Source organism: Quercus lobata, chromosome 10 (genome assembly GCF_001633185.2).
Source record: "Quercus lobata isolate SW786 chromosome 10, ValleyOak3.0 Primary Assembly, whole genome shotgun sequence".
Lineage (NCBI taxonomy): Eukaryota > Viridiplantae > Streptophyta > Magnoliopsida > Fagales > Fagaceae > Quercus > Quercus lobata.
The window spans coordinates 12,928,998-12,945,667 of record NC_044913.1 but is presented as its reverse complement, the minus strand read 5'-3'; the positions used below and the strand labels follow the sequence as shown (position 1 = coordinate 12,945,667).

Here is a 16,670-nt window from a genome sequence, read left to right as displayed (position 1 = left end):
TAGTCATTATAGTTTTAAAACTACTAATCATAAACAAATATCCACACCAAAACTTTAGCTCTGATAATTGATTTTGTTTTGGAATCATTAACATAAATCTCCTCAAAATCAAGCAAGAACATTTGCATTGCACGTGTATGGTTTTAAAATAAATCATGTGAGACTTGTTAAAATAATACAAGTGAATACTTTTTTCATTTGTCATTCACTTGTATTATTTTAACAAGTCTCACATGACTCATTTTAAAACCATACACATGGCTAGTTATATCAAAATCTATGTAGCGGGTGGAAATAATTTTCCTGGAAAGTCACTCTACACTATTTGCTGCCAATGTTTTTGAATAATGTTTGGAAAAATGAGAAATGAAGTCCTTTGTAGGGAAGGAGGGATAGCAAGTGAGGTCTAATGGGCCAGTACAAGTTTAATTGTGACCCAGCAGTCGGGGTTATATAGATCGAGTCCTAAAGGATTGGGCTAAGCAGATCCCATTATCTACACGTAGATAGCAGCCAAGACACATCCCATTCGATTGCTTGGAGCTGGCCAGGGTTGAGATTCGAACGAAAGTCTGCATTGATGCTCTGCAAGAGGGGATCACAAACCAGCTTTGGAATATCACGACACTGTTGGGCGATTTATAGGTCTAGTCCATATGTATACTTTTTTTTTTTCTTTTTTTGGCTGAATATCCATATATATACTCTTGATAACTGTGTATTTAGCTGGCTTAGAAGATGAGGAAATACACTCTCCTTTGAACAAAAAGTAAAAGAAAGATACATTCAGTCATTCATGACAAGGGAGAGGATACATTATCCCTTTGAACAAAAAGTAAAAGAAGCGATATTCATAACTATTTAGGGTGAATTATTTAATCATTTAATCACTTATTTAATCAAATTTTTTTAATCACTTATTTTGATACTATGATATATTATCACTTAATCTAAATATTTATTAATAAATGAGCTAGTAATGCTAATCACAAACTTTTTCACAACAGTTTTACAAATTGTTAAAATGAAAATTTTCAATTGGTTCTCATCGAGATTCACTAATTATATTACTCTTTTACTTACTAATAATTATTCACCGCATCATCAATTTGTAAAAAAGTTTATTATTCTTACTCTAAAAAAAGAGATAAGATAGGTTAACAACATTTCTAATTTAAACGGAGAAACAGAAATTCAGGGGTGGGGTTTAAAGCCTATAGCCTTGCATGGCTAAGGCAATTACTGACTACAGTACACTAGTCTAGTCCTAAACACTAGGTTCTCTTGCACATACAAATTAAAACGCCGGTACTTGACAGTCCATATATATAATTAACTTATAAAATTAAGAATATTATTCCAATAATTCTTGGTCATTTCATGTACCTCACCATTGCCGGTACTAGTAGTACTTGTAATTGTGCTGAAGGTAGATAAACTATGCATATCAAGATTATTGAAAAGTAGATTATTTGCTATCCCTTCAATGAAATCCCCATCTTCATTATCAGAAGCCTGAATGGTAATAGGCACATCTCCAACATCAAGAGCCATGTTGTGTTGCTGCGTGGTGTATACTTCATTCATATGATCAGCACCTAAAACTCCATTAAAATCTGATGATGATACCACAGTTGACACTGCTGCTTGTGCACTCTTTGAGAAGCTCAATGTGGATGTCGGAGACTCAAGATCACCACCATTGTCACCCAAACCAAGACCAAAAGCACCATTATGAAGACTACCTTGTATGGAATTTAACATTAGGCTCTGCCATGTTTTTACTACGTCAAGGCAAAGTGGTGGTGCAAGTGCGTTAGTCGTATCACCTGGCTCATGTTGGCGTAGCTTTGACTCTTTAGCCAGTCTAGCTTCGGCCTGAAGACGAGCACTCTCCCACTGAGCCATGTGGCTAAGATTTAATGCGTTCTTAGGGTCACCATTTGCCGAGCCAAGGATGGTGCTTGTTGGCTTGTGAGTCACTGGGTCAATACCCATCATGGCTAACCTTTTCTTTAGATGTGTGTTCCAGTAATTCTTGACCTCGTTGTCTGTTCTCTTTGGCAAGTGCGCAGTTATGGCGGACCACCTGGAGAAAAATATTAGGAGTATACGTGAAACGCATGCATGTACTATGTATTTATCTTCTTAGGGACTTTTCTTTTTCTTTTTAGAGAGAACAAAAAAAAAAGAAAAAAGAAAAAGGAGGGGATGGGTAGCAAGATAGGTATCAACGTGCTTATTAGTGGGAATCAAGAGGACTAGAATCGAAGACCAAAGTCTTGTTGGCCAAGGTCTAGGCATTAGACACCCTGTTGTGTTGGTATCTTATTAGAGACATACTATTTTGATATGGGTTGGCAATGCTTATTTGTTGAAAATATTGAAAAAAAAAGAAAAAAAAAGAAGTTTTATTATGTGGTGTCCAAAATAAAAAGAAATTTTGCCATTACAAACAACACTTTTCAATTTATTTTGGAGTAAAATATTTTTAACTTGAAAATGTAGTCCATCGAAAGCGTTTTCAAACATTTTTAAGAAAAAATTGTCTTCAAAATGTTTTGAAAACAATTTTTTTAGTATTTGATTTGTATGAAAATTCACACAATTTCTCTTATATATATATATATATATTATGAGATAAAAAAATTATTTACCGTTTTAATATATTAATACAGAACAACAAAATCAACCTAAAAATTAATCTCCTATAAAAAATAAAAAACCCTAAAATTAAGCACAATCAAAACAAAACTATTGAAAATTACACTAATAAGAACAATAATAAAAAAAAGTGTATAGAAACCACAAAAAAAAAAAAAAAAAAAAAAAACTATTAATTTCTAAACTTACACATTCACATGCGCATAATTACAAACATTTGAAACCTCCAAAATAAAACTTGAAATTAACTTTTGTGTGACTTTCGAGTCATACCGTGATCATCTAGAAGGTTTCAGGGAGCATTTGCAACCTTTTGATGGTTTCTAGGGGTAGTTTAGTTATTTTAGTAGTTTTATAGGAAATTTTAATTATATTAGATGTTTTGAAAGTATATAGGTCATTTTAGAGCTTTTAGGCTTATTTTAATCATTTTATAGTATATATATTTCAGTTACTTAGAAGTTTTGAGAAGTTTTTATTTATTTTTTATTTCTCGAATTCAAAATGAGTAAAAGAGGAAAGCTCATGGTAGGTCCAGTACTAGAAAACCATTAGTCATTTATAGTCATTTCCTAGGTTTTAAGGGGCATTTTGAGTATTTTTGGGAGATTCTTGTCATTTTTGTAGGTTTCTGTTCCCTAGAGGATGAAAATGTTTTAGGCCTTCAAGTGTAAAACATTTTCAATCTCAAATATAGGTTTATTTGAGATACGCATTATTTTGTTAAAATTAAAAACTTTTTACTGAAAATATTGTAGATAAAGGTAAAAGTTAGCTGAAATAGTACAGTGAGACTCATGAATAGTACGAAAAAGTACAGTGAGACCCATGAATAGTAGAAAAAATAAGTTAAATAGTAAAATAAATTGACAAAAATAATCTTGCCAAACATACACATTAGTGCAAATAAATAAATAAAAGACAAAGACAAAGTCTCACTCTTTGGTCGTACGGGTTTTAGACAAATAAATTATTTATATATTTAAAAGTTTAGATACAAAATTTTATATTCCCACCCCCCCCCCTCCCAAAAAAAAAAGAAGGAAATTAGTCACTTCATAGTAAACTAATCCAAAGAATTTAAAATATTTGACTTATATGTTCAGTAGTAAAATTTGCTTGTTTGATGTTTAATTATTGGGACCCAAAGTTATAAGTTTGAAATTTAAATGATGCCATGCTACATTTCCACCTTAGTACTTGTTTTTTTTTTTTGTCTGTGTATTTGCTAGTCTTAATTTTCAACTTAATAACACTAATTATTATTTTTAATAAGAATATTATAATGATAATAAATATGACTTTCAACTTTTGTGGTTAATACTATTATCTTTATAAAATAGTTGTATTTCTATTTACTTTTTCAGTTTTTATTGCAATTATGAACCAAGCATTTCCTGCCATGAATGTTATCAAAGTTAGGCTTCGCAACAAAATAAAATATGTGCTAGTTCTAATTTTTATACATTAATTTAGTTTTGAATTTTACTATATTTCTTATTTTTTATGGTTACAATTTTTTTGTCTTTTATTTTAAAAGTTAAACCTTAATTTGACTTGAAAAAAGTCAATAAAATCAGGCTACAATGATTTCTTAAGAAAAAGTGCCTAAGATATATAAATACACCTTGTCTCTATCAGTTCACATCATATATTTACAATTATTCATTAAAAAAAGAACACAAAATACTAAAAAAAAGGTTAAAAAAAAGAAAAAAAAGACATGTTACGTAAGTAACTTTGAAATGATAATGGCCTTCCATCCAAAGCAATAAATTCTAAGTTTTACATGAGAATTATTTTCTAAAAAAATTAGAGGTAAGTCTACAAACCATCACCTCTCCTAAACCCCCCACAAAAATAAAAGTTCTTTTTTTCATTGAGTGTAATTCAAAAAAAAAAAAAAAAAAAAAACGTAGCAAAGATATTAACATTTCGTATATTCAAAGAAGAAGAAGAAGAAGAAAGGATTAACGTTTCTTTACTTGTTGCCTAGAAGAGCATGAAGTTGAATGATGGTTTTGTCTTCCTGTAAACTGAATCTTCCCCTCTTAATACCAGGTTTAAGGTAATTGTTCCATCTCAGTCTGCAGCTCTTCCCACATCTTTGAAGACCTATAGGACAAGAAAAAAAAAAAAAAAAAAACCATTAATCACATGCACAATAGTTCATACATCTAAAACGATTGTAGAAAATTCCAAATACTAGCTTTGACATTTCAGAGAAGGAACAAAAATAATAATAATGTAAAGGAGTTTAGCTATAAATGATAAAAAATAAAAATAAAAATAACCAGCTTTTTTTGGTAAAGAACGCCAGCATCTATGGCCATGTTGTTGAATGTAGGTTAAGAGTTTCTGGTCTTCTTCAGGAGTCCACAGGCCTTTCTTCAAGCCATCTGCATCACAGTATGGAGTTCTTCCCATTCTGATATTAATGTAGCCAAACAGTGGCAACTGGCAAGAAAAGAAAACGGTACTGCTGAGAGACTTGGATGGGGGGAGAAGTTATAAAGTAATGCTGGTAATGAATACTTGTAAGGAGTAAGGACCTAGGAAAGTCCTCAGTGGTCACAATCAGTCAGTAGTCAGTACCATATATATAGAAAAATAATAAAAAAAAGCTGCCTGACAAAAATTCTCACAATATTTTCACAAATTTTTTTTAAGATAAATTATGTGAGCATTTGGATTCAACTGAATTCTGCGTCCACATTTTCCAGTTTTATATTTTTTAGTTTTTTTTTTTCCCCTGCACTTGAACAGTAACCTCACATGGGTTCACTGTACAGAGGACAAAAATCACTGTTTTGCCACTGTTTATCACTGTAGCAGCACTGTTCACGCACTAAAAAGTATTAAAAATGGGTCTCACGGTACTATTCACACATTTAAAAATTATTTTACTACAGTGTTTTCAGTTTTCAGTTTTCAGTTTCATCAACAATAAGTTCAATCCAAACGGACCCATAATAATTTATTTATATATGGTTCGCTAAAATTTAAGTTATTTATCTGTGATTTGAAATTTAACACTTCATCTACTTGATGTTGGTTCAGTTAGAATTCCTTAACCCACTTTTATTAAAAACATAACTAAATATATAATTTTGCTTAACTTTTATATCTTTTTTTTTTCAAAAATACAAAAATATAAAAATATAAGATTAAATAAGATAAAAAAATAATTCAACAAAATACTTGTATCATGAAATTTCAAAATCATAAATAAACTATTTAAATTTCGATCAAATCTCAAATAAGTAATGCTTCAAATTTTAAACCAATTTAAATTTTAACTAAACCACGAACAAATAAGTTGTATTAAAGCACGAAGATCCCTTTTTTTGGGGGGAGGAGCCTGACACGGCCAACGGGTAATTGCTAACACGAAGGGACCCAAAAAGTACGGAATAGGCTTTAAGGTTTTTGTTTTTTGTTTTTTAGGGTCCGAAGCCTCTGCTTTCTGCTGAGAAATTAAGGGCTGTTGGAGAGCTTAGTTTGAACATATTTGTAAGCATTTTAAATAAGAGAGATACTATGTTTATAATATTTTTATAATAAATTACAGGTGGTTAGTTATTATTAGTTTAAATTTGAAACTAATACTAAGATTGTTTTTTTGCCTTAAAAATAACAACCAGTAACAACTTGTCACTTAAGATTTGTTGTAAAAATATTATAGATATATCATTTCTCTTTAAACAATATTACACACATTTTTACACATTTTTTCATCCACACGTATATCAAAAACATCCAAAAAAACATTACTCAAATTTCCCTACTAAACACTCCTTAAGGGTTGAGAATTGAGATAAGGGAGATTGGACGATGATATAATAGTTATCCAGAGTGAAATTAAAGGTTGAAAAAAACTATTTTTAATCTCAACTCTTAAATAAAAAAAAGGTTAAAAAGTTAAAAAAATAAAAATAAAAATGATAAAAATGTTTGTATATAAAGTGGAGTGAAATGCAAAATGCGATCCAAATCCAGAAATTAATGGCCCATTTGGTACATGTGTTTAAACAACAGTTTTTAGTTTTTTTGAAAATACGTATGGATGAAAAAGTGTGTGAAAATATGGTAATGTTGTTTAAAAATTAAAAACATGTGTTTTAACACATGTTCCAAACGGACCCTAATTATGCTGTTTCAATTGGTGCCAAGTGGTGGATTTGGATAAATGATTTTAACAAGAAATTTGACAATTTTTTTGATATAGGTTGAATTGAAATTTTTTTACTAGTTCTTACTTGGAATTACTACTTATATCACTTTTTTATCTCCTACTATAATAATATGTCACATTAATAAGTTTTAAATTTGTTGAGTTTATGGACTTTCTCTAATTAGATCCGATGCTATTGCATTGCACCATGCAATATTATCACCCATGTAAATGTAAAAGTAGATTAAAAAAAAAATTTGGGGGGCAAAAATAGCATTTTGATCCCAATATTTTGAAGTTAGTGTTAATTTGTTCCATACATTTTGTAACAATCAATTTAATCCATGTTATTTTTAGTTTGCAATCAATTTAGTCCCTATATTTTGGTAGAAGCCAAATTAATCCTTGTTATTTACTTATTTTAAACTTACAATTCATTTAATCCATGTTATTTTCATTTTGCATTTATTATGGGTCTAAACCTGGATATTTTTTGGTTGTTGAGTTGATATGTCTGTATCTCATTATGTCATGGGCCAGCCTAGATTGGCTACCTACAACCCACCTCAGAGAGAGAGAGAGAGAGAGAGAGAGAGAGAGAGAGAGAGAGAGAGAGGAGGAGAGAGAGGAGAGAGAGAGAGAGAGAGAGAGAGAGAGAGAGAGAGAGAGAGAGAGAGAGAGAGAGAGAATTTTTTTAAATGTGTGAATAATGTCGTAGGACCCGTGAATAGTATGCAAATAGTGCATAAACAATGCGTGAACAGTGTTTTTTCCCTGCACAGTAAAATCACATGATTTTACTATTCACGCACAAAAAAAAAAAAAAAAAAAGGACTGAAAACGTAAATGCCAAATTCAGTGCAATCCAAATAGGTACTTAGTTGGTAAAAAGGTAGATATATAGTTAACTTTGTAGTAGTACATCCAATATTAATTACTTGCCCTTCTAAGGTGTGGTTTGGATAGGAATTATTGCGTTTGCGTTTTGTGTTCTGCGTTTTTCTCTTTTTTTCTTTTTTTTTTCCTCACGCGTTTCAGCTTTTTTAGGAGACAAGAATCACTGTTCACGTATTGTTTATCACTGCTCACACACTAAAAAATATTTAAAATGGGTCCCACGGTATTATTCACACATTTAAAAATTATTTTATTACAGTGTTTTCAATTTTTAGTTTTCACTTTTTACTTTTCAGTTTCAACAAAAATAAGTTGTATTCAAATGGACCCTAAGTATCCATTTGGATATTGCGTTTGCGCCCAAGCGCCTACATTTCATCTTTTTTTTTTTTTTTTTGAGAAGCGCATTTTTTGCTTTTCCAGTGGGTCTCGTGCACTGTTCATGGGACCCACAAACCTCTTTTTTTAACAAAATTTTTATTAAAAATGAGTCTCACAGCACTATTCACACATTTAAAAATTATTTTGTTACAGTGTTTTCAGTAAAATAAGTGGTATCCAAACACACCTAAGACCTTGAGCACCAACTTATTTTCTTTTTAATTTACCTAAAAAACTATGGAGCTTCAAAAAGTAGTGCACATAAGTTTTTGATCTGATAAACGGGTGCTCTTAGAGTATTTGTTAATGGATCATTTTAGAAAAATTTTAATATTAATTTCATAAGAAATATAAAAAACTATCAAAAAAATCAATTGATTTTTTTGTTCTTTTTTCATCAAAAAATTTCATAAACCAATACTAGTACCCTGAGGGCATCTATTAACTTTTTGCAATGATTTTTCATGCCCTACCTCCAACAAATCTAGTTTGCTGAACTAATTAAAATTTTCATCAATGTCTGAGTCTGAGAGTTGCCTTCTACTATGATGTTTCACACTCCAACTTCTCTACCAAACTAAATGCCTGTTTTTATTGCTAGTTTGCTACCGTGTGCTCTGTATCTTTTGCTTCTTGAGCACCAGTTCGCTTGCTCATTGATTTCTATGTAAGCAACGCTAGGTGAATTGGCAATTATGTCGAATTGACAGTTCAGAAACATGTTACATTTTTTGTCCAATGTAGAACACTTCAAATTACATATATTGTAGGAAAAATGACGTTGAATTAATGTGCTGTTCGTAGCAGAAATACCTGAAAATGGTCAATGTATGTACTTCTAACTAAACCTCATGTTATACAAAAAGGAAAAATGTTACTTTTACAATATTTTGATTTTCACAACAAATTATAACTAGCAAGTTGTTACTTTGTGCTATTAGTGGGCTAAAACTTAATTTTACAATGAACCCCTATTTAAAACCGATGATAATTTGTCTTATAGAATTTGTTATAACTTATAACAGTACTTTATACGAAATGGGTATATGATACTATGATATGAATTCAAACAGCAACATGACCGGACAGAGGTACGTACGTAGTTGATAGTTCATAAATTTGCTTTAATTGGAGTAGTTGCCCCGCTTTATTTATGGTACTATGGCAGAGAACTAGGTGCTTATTGGCTTGTGATCATTTTCGAAAGTTCGTCACTTCAAAGAGCATGGATTCTATTTTAATTTTAAGAAAAATACAAAAAGAAAGAAAAAAACAAAATGTTATGTCTACTACGTGTTCCCAACAAACTTTTAATGTCATATTGTTACTAGTAAATAAAAAAATAATTTTAGTAGTAAGTTCAAATTAGAACTAATAACAATTTATTATGGACGTAAAGGTTTTTTTTTTTTGTTGTTGAGAATATTAAGTATTTTTTATGTTGTTCCTTTGGATTGAGATGTATAGGATATTGTCATTATGCCATATAATGCATCATAAAGTAGTTGTTATGAGATTAAAGTAGTTCTTAGAGCATTCTTAGCAAAGGTGTCAAATGCTATAAATACTATAATTTAACATCAAATTTTAAAAAAGCACCCTCTATCAAAGGTGCTAGATGTTATTCATTTTGACATCTAGCTACAGTGGGCCGCTATCTCTAGCATCCCACTGTAGCAAGATGTAAAATTTTTTTTTTTTAAAAAATGTTTGTTTAATGAAACACTGTAGCAACAATGGATGTAATTATTGATTTAAATGAATAAAGAATAAAGAAAGAAAAAAAAAATATTTAAATGAAGTGATAAAATAATAGAATATTTGATGTTGGGTGTATTATAAAGTAAGTTGTTAAAATGAATAAAGTAATTTTTTGAGATACTAAATGCTATATTTTACAGCATTCTTGATGAGAATGCTTATAGAGGCATGAATTTAGCTTTGATGTACAAGTTGTATTATTTTACCGCATTATTTGTACTATACATCCAGATTCATACTACAATATAGGGTTAGTACATAATTAGCCTAAGGCTGATCACTCTCTCTACATATATCATTAGTGGGATAATTTTAATATAACAATTCCATATAGTATAGATGTAGCTGCTCTTGGACTGTTGAGTCGAACCACGTTTAATCCTTTCTTCTTTTATCTCTAACTTAGGCGTGGAAGCTAACAAGATGATGATGATGTCATTGATGAAGTCATCAAGATAGACTGGCATGTGAACAACTTTGACAAAGTGTGGGGTGCGTGTGACGCGTGGTTTGACAGGCTGGAACTCCAATGTGTGCATGGTGGCTTGGTTGCTGGATTTCTAGGTTTTTCATATCGGAGGTCAAAGAGCACGTTTGTGTGGTATGTTTCGTGATTCAAGGTTTGAAATTGCACAAATCTAAAAGGAAGAGGCACATCTTGCTTGAGAGAACTAGGGACGTGGCGGTGCTGGGAAAGTGATGAGGCAGTGTCGAAGGCCACGCATGTGAGGTCCTAATTTGGAGTCTTCAATCAAAGATTGAGATTGCAAGGCAAACGGTGCTTGTGAGAGAGTATCTGTGAATTTGAAGGCCATCGACAAATTTGGGAGCAAGCTTGATAGAGATTAGAGACATATTTTGCTAGAAGCCAAGAATGGTGTTTGGCTCTAATACCATGTTAAATATTAGCATTGATATACCATGTTGAATATGGTAGAATAGATGAGGAAACAGAAGTATAAATGTAGAATACAAGAACATGAGGGTTACATGGTGTAAACTAATAGCCTACGTCTATGTAGGAATAGGAAACATTTAAAGACTACATCTTTATTATATGAGAGTGTAGTATAAATCCTGTATTATAATGAACCATAACATGAGTATATATAGTAGATTAAATTCTAGACTAATTATATACTAACTATGGTTAAAAGACTTGTAGTATAAGTAGGAGACTTGTCTTGCATACAAAATAAGATTAGGCTTGGATTTATTATATTGGGCTAATATATCTCTAAAATATCTTAAAATATTTTTGTTAGATTACAGATTATTGGCTAAATTCATATTTGTTAGTATTATCAAAATTTTGTTAAGGTTGAGTTTGGATTAAAAGCTGTTTAAAGACGATAAGGTTTTGATATTCTTAGAGACCACGAGTTTGTGTTCTTTTGCACTTATATTTATGACATAACAAATAATTGAGTAAAATTTAAAGTTCATCAGAAAAGTGAACATCTAAGGCATTAAAACGGACACAAATTTGACCCAAGTTAAATTTGAAATGAGTGAAATAGGACTACTAAAAATTGGCATAACTATGCTATCCTTGAAAGTTGGATAGAAACTCACTAAGCAAAATTGTAGTAACATAGTCCTAAACACACTTATGGATCTCAAGTCTTAACTAGTAGTCTAGTACAAGACTCCCAATTAATCGACCTTTTAAAGAGTCTTTCTCTCACTATTATTATTATTATTTTTTTTTGGTAATCTTTAAATATGTTTTTCCTTAACTAATTAACTCCAACTTAAATGATATTTCCTTCACTCAAATGGGTAGGTTAGTTTCAAAATTTAATGCTATTTCCTTCTCTCAAAATGGGTAGGTTAATTTCAAATTTTATTGATTGTGTGAGTAACTTAAACAACTAAAACAACAACCACAGTAATAACAACAACAACAGGAATTTTCAATTTAAACTCCAAATAGTTTCTTCATGAATGGAATTTAAGTATAGGACCCCAAGAGTAAAGGAACGTTAATGGCAGGGACCTCCGATATCTATTCGAAAAAGACAACTGGCTCACCTCCTCGTATTTTGCTTTCTCAATTACTTTGTTATGTACGAACCTTAACAGTTAACATGCTCTAGTACTCTACTGTTTAGGTTTTGTAGCCCATCATCCTCACTCTTCGATACAAGGAAGAATCTATTAATTTTATCAGAGTACGGCAAATTTTTTTTTTTTTTTTTTAATGTAATCCTTATATTAATATGTCAAACTTTAAACACAAAACAAATTAATAAACCAATTAAGGCACCCAGAAATGAGACGAGAAAGGTAAGAAGCTCATGAAATGCTTCGAAAAAACCGAGTGCTTCATCACTGGCACATACAACAACAAAAACAAAATCCTTAACCTCTTATATTACTTTTTCTTCCAAACATAGAAAAATAAATAATTACTTAACCTTTGATATTACCTTTTCTTCCAAATATAGGAAAATAAAAAATACTTAAGCTTTGATATTACTTTTTCTTCCAAACATAAGAAAATAAAAATCCTAAGAAATCCACTTAATTTCTAGGAAAAAAAAATGGAAAAGAAGAAGAAGAAGAAGAAGAGAAATCCGTTCACCTATATAAAAGAAGTGTATGTCATCTCCAGTTCATTAATTAAATGAGTATTCCTTCCACCTTTGGGAGGAATAATTAGAAGAAAAATAGAATGAAATGAGCATTTACTCCTGGTCAAACCATTCAATTTCATCACCTACTCAAACCACCCAAAAAAATAATATTAAAAGAGTACAAAGAACTTAGAAAGTGGCCAAGGAAGGAATAGTTTAAGGAAACGTTGAACTTTAAAAGCACTAACAGGACAAAAATATGTCAGATATGAGCCTGTTCCAAGGTCACAGCTGGCTATTTTCCAGGAACCAAACAGGTCCACAAATACCATATTTGGGAGAAACATGTGGGATGTACTAATATTTGTGAAATAATTAAAGATTTATTAATTTTTTGGAATTTGAGTTTATTGTGTAACTCGAGTTTCAAGAACTTAAGTTTCATGAAAAATAGCTACAATTTTTTTTATGTAATTTGAGTTTCATAAAAAATAGCACAATATATTTGAAAGCTATTTTTTCAAAGAACTCGAGGTCTTAGAACTTGAATTATACTGAAACTCAAATTTTACAAACTCGAGTTTTAAAAGAATGGTAAATCTCTATATATTTCTAAAATAATGGTAAATCGCTTAATATTTTAGTCAACAGTGCTATTTGGCCATTTTGGCCATCTATTTTGGGTCACACAAAGTTCCAAAAAGTTTTACCTGTAACTAGTCTGAATACAAGTCTAAAGAAGAAGATCTCTGTTGCAAGCCTGCAAGCATTTATAAACTACATGTGGATGATTCTAACTGCCAAGTAGCAGGTTGAAAGAAAATTTCTCTAAATCGATTTTAAGGTAAACTTTTTTCCATAACTGCATGAAACCCTTAAAAATAAAAAAGAGAAATACTATAACTAAAACATATCATGAAAATGGACAGCCAAAAAACTAATTCAATTAATCACAGCCGCTAAACAGAGAGTTAGCGACAAACTAGACTTTCAACTTCAACCAATAATACAAGCACATATACAAGCATACATAAACATATTTATACAAGAACCCAAATCTGTTCAATAGGTTATAATTAAAGAGCTTCCAAAATTGAAATTTTCAATCTGACCGCTAAATTCAAAGCCGAATTTAAGTTAAAACTTGTAGAAAACAAAAGGCAAAAAATCAATTTATATTAAATAAAAATCGGTCCAATTAACAATAAAATTCGAAAAATTGAAAAAACAAAGGAATAGAGAGATTGAGCCACCTGTTCAATAGGTGATAAAGAGCTTCTAAAATTGAAATCTTCAATCTGGTCAAAAGCCAAAGCAAAAGCAAAAGAAAAAGGTCAATTATTAAACAAAAATTTATTTAAGTAACAATCAAATTTGAATAGATGAAATACAAAAGGAATGAGTAAAATAGAGAGATTAAACCTAGAACCCAAACCTGTTGAATAGGCCATATAAAGCTTTCAATTTGATCGTTAAGTTCACAGCCGCAGTTACGTTGAGACTGAATTAATAAAAACAAAAACAAAAATCAATTATTAAGTAAAAATGGATCCAAGTGATAATCAAATATTGAACCTGGATGGGAAGAGGGCTATGACTATGATAGGAACTAGTTTTGGTTAGGGTTAAGATTTTTTTTTTTTTTTTTATGTGAGAATTTTTTTTTATGGGACTTCACAGTTTTATAAACAGATGTCGCAATTTAAGTGATGCGTAAATGTCCATGTACCGTTTCATTATTTCTTTCTTCACATGCGCTACGTACACAGGAGCTTCTCTAGTTTTCGTTTTTGTTGTGTATGAATTTCATGAGTTTATTTTATATTTTATGCGTCCTACACACCTAATGAGTAATGATTGAAGAACGTTTATTTTTCTCAGAAAAAGAAAAACACTAGAATGAATAATCCTTAGATGCAGGTGGAAATTCCTCATACATATCTCCCACAAACAGAGTTTTGTCATTTGATCCGGATGTTAAAACAAAAACCTGTCAGTACGTACTATGTGATTTTTTCAAAACAACATAAGCCACGACACTCAAATAAAAAATATGCAGACACACGTGTTTGTCAAAAAAAAAATACAGACACACGTACATCAGATAATTAATTACTCACCGAGCTGGGCGCCGCAACGTCATCGAAATCCTTCAGTCAGTGACTCACTCACTCACGAGTACAAACCTCCACGACACCGTTAGAGGCTAGTTACCAGAGCTTGTTCTTTCGGCTATTGGCCCATTTTTTCCAATAGCAAATTTCACCGCTAGTTTGGTTTAGATAGATGGCTTCCGGCATGGTGCTGGGGCTGGAGTACGTAGCACCCAAGCCAACTGAGTTTAAATAGTACCTAGTTCCCATAGGTGTATTTGAATTGAGGTGAGTGAGAGTAAAAGTAAAATTGATCCAAAATTAGTTTATTTTTTTTGCCAACTCAACTTCATTTCCTTCCACTCTTCCTCTCAATCCAAACCGGCCTATAAGGATTTCAGTGCGAGAATTATCTTTTTTATTTTATTTTATTTTTATATGTATATATATAATCAAAAAATTGGTTTGACGTTGGGGAAATGTGTGGCAGTGATGATCCGACCCGCTCAGTGAGCTACTCAAATTTCTTCCTGAGACAGCCAGCGTATCACCTCGGATCCATTCCAGTTGCAATTTACTTATTGCAAGCTACCACATCTCTTACCTCCATCAACTTAAGTCACATGCAGTTTTATTTATGTACATATTATTTAGTGGTTAACTGTTATGATAAAAAGTTGGCTTTATATGAAAGAATTTATGATAGGGATGGTTATGAACTTATGATGTACTTACGCGGGGACGTGACTCACGGCGGTTGTGACTATATATTTTAGTGGAAGGTAGTGGGGTTTTGGCTGATCCTTCCAGAATATCGGGCGGTGAGTTCAGCAGGTATAAGATAATATTGAAGATAGTATATATAGCAAAGAAGATAATGAAGACATTAGTAGACTAACCTTTCATGATTGCTAATATCAGCATCGCATTCCGAACTGATAATTGTCTCCGACTCCGTGCGTCTTCCAGCCATCTTTGGGTTGAAGTGATTTTTTTTTTTTGGTGTGGAAAGAAGAGTCGAAGTGATTGGATTAAGCACTCTGCGCACTTATTCATATAGAGTCCTTGGTATTTGTAATGTCTACCGTATTTCATCCGTCAGTTTAATTTCCTCATTCAATTTAAAAACCAGTGACATCATTACTTTAGTTTGGCCGGAAAATAAAGAGTATTTGTTAATAAATTATTTTTCAGAATTTTGACATTATTTGGTATCCGTTTATTGGGCTGAAATTAAATTTTTTTATAATAAAAGTATTGTTAATAAATATAAAAGTTATCTAAAATCTTTGATTTATGAATAATAAAAAAAATAAACTGAATAATAAAATAAATTGACAAAAATAATCCAAGTAAAATGAACCCTTCTTTTATGAAAAATATATTAAAATAAATTGTAAAAAGAATTTAAAAAAAAAAAAAATCTTCTTGCGCCGCAAAACCACACCGTAGCAATTTGTCTCCCTCCATCCAGTCTCCAAATTTGATGTCGTCTCTTTAGCAACTTTTTTTCATTCCCCTGACCGTACTTTGGATCAGATTAGGCAGGATGACTGTATTGTAGGCACTGCAATAGCAGCACCAAAACCTTCTAGTTTTCTTTAATCTACTCCAGATTACTAAAAATAAATCTTGTCAAAATGAAGTTTCGTAATAAGATTAAAAATGAAATTTTAAGTTATTATTTGATGATAGTTATTATTTAGTTTAGTTTAGACAATTATTGATGAGGAAAACTTGTCTCTTATTTAACCATAAATTTTTTTACCAATTGTTTTAACTAAAAACCAGAGACGAAACTTGGGGCAGAAAGGTCGTCCCTTAGCTTTTGCAGAATCTTATTTACATTACTGCGAAAATCATAAATTATTTCTTAATATACTTGCCTGGCCCATCCTAGGATTTTGTAAAGAAAAAGAAACACTACTTTAGCTACGTACTTTCAGTGGCGGAGCCACGTGAGGACCAAGGCCCCCCAAAATTTTTCCACTTTGCCCCCTCAAAATATTTATTTATTTTTAAATATCTTATATAATTTGAAGATTCTTAAATAATTGTCATTTTGGCCCCCCATCCCTGATATTATACCTATATAGAGTCTAAAAATAAATACAATTTTCA

At 31.2% G+C, this 16,670-nt stretch overlaps 1 protein-coding gene across 1 annotated transcript; it reads right to left on the bottom strand.

Moving 5' to 3' along the window:
- Positions 1 to 1,156: 1,156 nt before the first annotated feature.
- On the bottom strand, positions 1,157 to 5,219 carry LOC115965293 (transcription factor MYB106-like). Its single transcript, XM_031084486.1, has 3 exons — positions 4,959 to 5,219; positions 4,650 to 4,779; positions 1,157 to 2,089 (listed from the first exon to the last, which is right to left on the bottom strand). The coding sequence occupies exons 1-3, from the start codon at positions 5,089 to 5,091 to the stop codon at positions 1,333 to 1,335; spliced, it is 1,020 nt and encodes a 339-aa protein (XP_030940346.1). The 5' UTR covers positions 5,092 to 5,219; the 3' UTR covers positions 1,157 to 1,332.
- Between the last annotated feature and the right edge of the window lie 11,451 nt (positions 5,220 to 16,670).